Source organism: Penaeus japonicus, unplaced genomic scaffold (genome assembly GCF_977035675.1).
Source record: "Penaeus japonicus unplaced genomic scaffold, GWHDUDI00000001_assembly GWHDUDI00000037, whole genome shotgun sequence".
In the NCBI taxonomy this organism is placed as follows: Eukaryota; Metazoa; Arthropoda; class Malacostraca; order Decapoda; family Penaeidae; genus Penaeus; species Penaeus japonicus.
The window spans coordinates 24,036,621-24,040,855 of record NW_028234439.1 but is presented as its reverse complement, the minus strand read 5'-3'; the positions used below and the strand labels follow the sequence as shown (position 1 = coordinate 24,040,855).

Genomic DNA, 4,235 nt, shown 5'->3' with positions numbered 1-4,235 from the left:
CGAGCTTTTCCGATAAGCCAGGCAGTAGCGGACTACTCAATAGGCTTAAGGAGCTAAGCCTATAGGTCACGAAGGCCGAAGCTAGAGCCTCGAGCCCAACCCTCCATTTCATAAACTATATAATTACAGTTATTCAATCATAATCCTATTGCCTTCAGTAGCATTCCGTTATAAGTGTTTATTTTATTTTATTTTTTTTTTCATTTTTTTATTTACCTTTGTGAAAGAAAAGGATTGTTTGATTTTGTTTTTTTTATTTTTCAAAAATGGGCCTTGGTATAATTTTTTCAGCCTAAGGGACAAAAAAAAGGGGCTTAATCGGCCACAGAAATGACGTTGTCGACTTTAAAACAACAGAGGGGGGGGGGGGGTACTTCGTGTACATAACTTGCACACAGGATTTCCACGAGCAGATATACGGTAACAAGAAATGACTATAGATTATTAGGATAATAATACCTATGAAGCTCATAAAGACAGACAGAAAAGATAGTTAGACATGGGTAGGAGTAAGAGGAAAAGACAGAAATACAGGCAAAAAAAAATAATAATAAAAATAAAAATAAGCCTGATTTTACAGTCAAAATACCTTAGTCCAAAAGGACCCCCATCTCTATCTAGAATTGCTCGCTACAGAAAATTTTTAAAAGTCGAAAGAGAGTGACATCAATCTTCAAACATGACAGTATTCAGAATACTGTTGTACGCCTGTCATACTTGTAAGGTCGTTTCCCTCTTTCTCTTTCTCTCTCTCCTCTCTCTTTCTCTCTGTACACACACACATACACACACACACGCACACACACATACACACACACACACACACATACACATACACACACACACACACAATTATATCATCATCATCAGCCTGTATCATTCCACTGCAGGACATAGGCTTCTCTTAACCCTGCATTGGTCACGTGGGGTGTTTGGACACCCCACTTATTTTTTTCTCTAAATAATTTTTATGCTAATTTTTTTTTCTCCATCTCCTTCCAGGTACTTTCCTGAATCATTGAGGGTGTAGCATACCAGTCGTGGCGCAGTTGTGGCGTAATTGCCCTACGAGGAACAACGCATTTTTGCCTTCTGGGGTGTTCAAACACCCCACGTGACTAACAACGTAAGTGTCAAAATTTTATTATTTTTCCTATTATTTCCAATATATAATTTTATTTTTCAATTTATTACAATTCATTACTCTTGCAGAACATGAATGACGAAGCAGAGATGGAGCGGCTACGGAAGATGTTGGATGAAGTTGAAGCGGAGAGTTCCTTCGACGATGAAGAGGACAGTGAAGAAGAGGAAGATCATGTAGAAGATAATGTAGAGGACTCTGACTCCGATGATCCAGACGACGAAGAATCAGACTCAGATGGACCAGAACAGCCCCAACAGAAAAAGCAAAAAACTGGTGATGGATGGCACGGAAAAGACAAAAAAACATGGTGGAAGAAGGACGCTCCTAGTATGCCAGGTCGCACTCGTTCTTGCAATGTTATAAAATTTACACAAGGACCAAAGGGACCAGCTCTCAATGCCAATTCTCCTGAAGAACTTTGGGGTGTCTTCATCACACCAGATATAATTCGTGTCTTAGTAGAGCACACTAACTCGATGATTGCTGTAAGGAGAGATAAATATGCTCAGTCATGCAGAACACATGACACTGATGATGTAGAAATGAAGGCGCTGATTGGTCTGCTTATGTTAGCTGGTACCTATCACACTAGTAGGCTGAACCTTGAGGATATGTGGAAGAACGATGGTACTGGGATCGAGGTGTTCAGGATGACTATGTCACTAAATCGCTTCCGTTTCTTGTTATGCTGTCTACGATTTGATGACAAAGCAACACGTGAGGAGAGAAAGAAGGTGGATAAGCTTGCTCCAATTAGACATATATTTGAGATGTTTGTTGAGAACTGTAAGAAGAACTACACTCCATCAGAATATGTGACTATAGATGCAATGGTTGTAGCCTTTAGGGGCAAAGCTCCCTTTAGGCAATATATCCCCAGCAAACCTGCAAAATATGGAATCAAAATCCATTCAATGTGTGATGCCAAGACGTTCTATGTGTGTAACATGGAGATATATGCAGGATTACAGCCAGAGGGGCCATACAAAGCTGACAAAGGGTATAACTCAGCATATGCCGTGGTCAAAAGACTTACATCTCCCATCTCTGGGTCTGCTAGAAATGTCACGTTTGATAACTGGTATACCAGCTACCCACTAGTAGACTCCCTAGTCCGTGACCATAACCTTACTGCTGTGGGAACCCTAAGGAAGAACAAAAGAGAGATTCCCAAAGAGTTTCTGGATATAAAGAAAAGACCTACATGTGACAGCCTGTTTGGATTTGGAGATCAGCTTACATTAGTCTCATATATACCCAGGAAAAAGAGCACAAAGAAAAATGTTGTACTCATTAGCAGCATGCACAGGGATAAGAAGATTGACGAAGCTACTGGTGAGGACAAGAAACCTGAAATCATAACTTTCTATAATTCAACCAAAGGGGGAGTAGATGTGGTGGATATGATGATTGATAAGTATAGCGTCTCCAGAAACAGCCGACGTTGGCCTCTAACTGTGTTCTTTGCTCTCCTGAACATCTCCTGTGTAAATTCGTATGTCCTGTATGTGCACAACCCTCAGAATACACTGAAGCGTCGCAAATTCATCAAGCAAGCAAGCTTTGTGCTGTTACAGGACACTCTGAAGAGAAGATGCCAGAACATGCGCCAGCCAAAGAGTCTCAGAGAGGGTATTTCAAAAACGTTACCGGAAACTGCAGTTGCAACACCCTCAGCAAGCTCACAGCCCTCACAAACCAAGGCAAAAAGATGTGAGTTTTGTCATAGGTCAAAGGACCGAAAGGTGAAATCAACATGTAGCACCTGCAAGAAAAATGTATGCAGTGATCACAGCAAGATGTGTGTGACCTGCACCGAGTGCGAGAATGCAGACAATGGATGTGAATCTGAGTGAACAGCAGACATTGGTGGTGAATCTTAGTGAACAGTATTTTCTTTTTCTATTTTGAATGATGGGGCAAAAGGAAAACTTGCCTGTAAGTAGTGTCCCCCCCTGAAAAACAGAATACAGATATTTTGTTTCTCTATTAGGATATTCGTTTTGAACTATTGGTGAAAAAAAATAAACGGTAATGATTCTGTTTTGCACTTGCATATCTAGCATATATAGGCTTATATCTATATATCTTATTCCACACACATAAAAATATTCATATTTGTTTGTAAATATACCTGTAACCAGTGAACAAGGTGTTTGATTAACCCTATCATGTCTTTTGTATGGTTAATTACTTGGGGTGTGCGAACACCCCACGTGACTAACCATGTTTGATCAGCCCACGTGACCAACGCAGGGTTAATCTTTTCCAGTCATTCCGGTCTTGTGTCCTCTGATTCCAGTTTACTCCTGCGAAATTCGCTATTTCATCCCGCCATCTAGTCATTGGTCTTGCCCTGGGTCTCTTTGTGTCGTGTATTATCCATTCTGTTGTTTTCTTTGTCCACCTGTTGTCCTGTCTACGATATATATGTCCAGCCCACTGCCACTTTTTCTTCTTGATGCTCTTGAGTATATCCTCTACTTCTGTTTGCTGCCTGATCCATGTGGCCTTTTTCTTGTCTCTTAAGCTAACTCCTAGCATAAGTCTTTCCATTCTTCTTTGGGCGCTTACTAATTTCTTCTCGAGTGCCTTGGTCGTAGTCCATGTCTCTGATCCATATGTCATGACGGGGAGGACACATTGGTAAAAAATCTTTCTTTTTAGACATAGTGGCAGACGACCTCGTAATATATTACTCCAACCTAGCCTGATTCGTCGCTTTATCTCGGCATCGCAGGATGTACTCGTCTTGATGAGTTGCCCTAGGTATACATATTCGTTCACTGCTTCTAATACCTTGCCCTGAATTTGTATTTGCTTAACTAGGGTTCGACTGTTGAACATGACTTTAGTCTTTTTCATGTTCATTTTAAGGCCAATCTTCAGACTTTCCCTATTTAAATCGCTTAGTAATTGTTGTAATTCATCTGCTGACTCGCCGAAAAGAACAATGTCATCTGCAAATCTTAGATTGCTTAAGTGTTCATTCCCTATTTTAATCCCTTTTATCTTTCCAATCTAACTTCTTGAATACTTCCTCCAAGCAGGCTGTAAACAGCTTCGGTGAGATGGTGTCGCCCTGCCT

General features: G+C 40.7%; 1 protein-coding gene across 1 annotated transcript; it reads left to right on the top strand.

Annotated features, from left to right (window-relative positions):
• The first annotated feature begins 953 nt into the window (after nt 1-953).
• Nucleotides 954-3,285, top strand: LOC122242824 (piggyBac transposable element-derived protein 4). Its single transcript, XM_043000223.2, has 2 exons — nt 954-1,126; nt 1,213-3,285. The coding sequence occupies exon 2, from the start codon at nt 1,216-1,218 to the stop codon at nt 3,001-3,003; it is 1,788 nt and encodes a 595-aa protein (XP_042856157.2). The 5' UTR covers nt 954-1,126; nt 1,213-1,215; the 3' UTR covers nt 3,004-3,285.
• Nucleotides 3,286-4,235: the final 950 nt, after the last annotated feature.

What these genes read in the sequence shown, in the direction of transcription:
- LOC122242824 (XM_043000223.2), top strand. Translation starts at nt 1,216, where the DNA reads ATGAATGACGAAGCAGAGATGGAGCGGCTACGGAAGATGTTGGATGAA.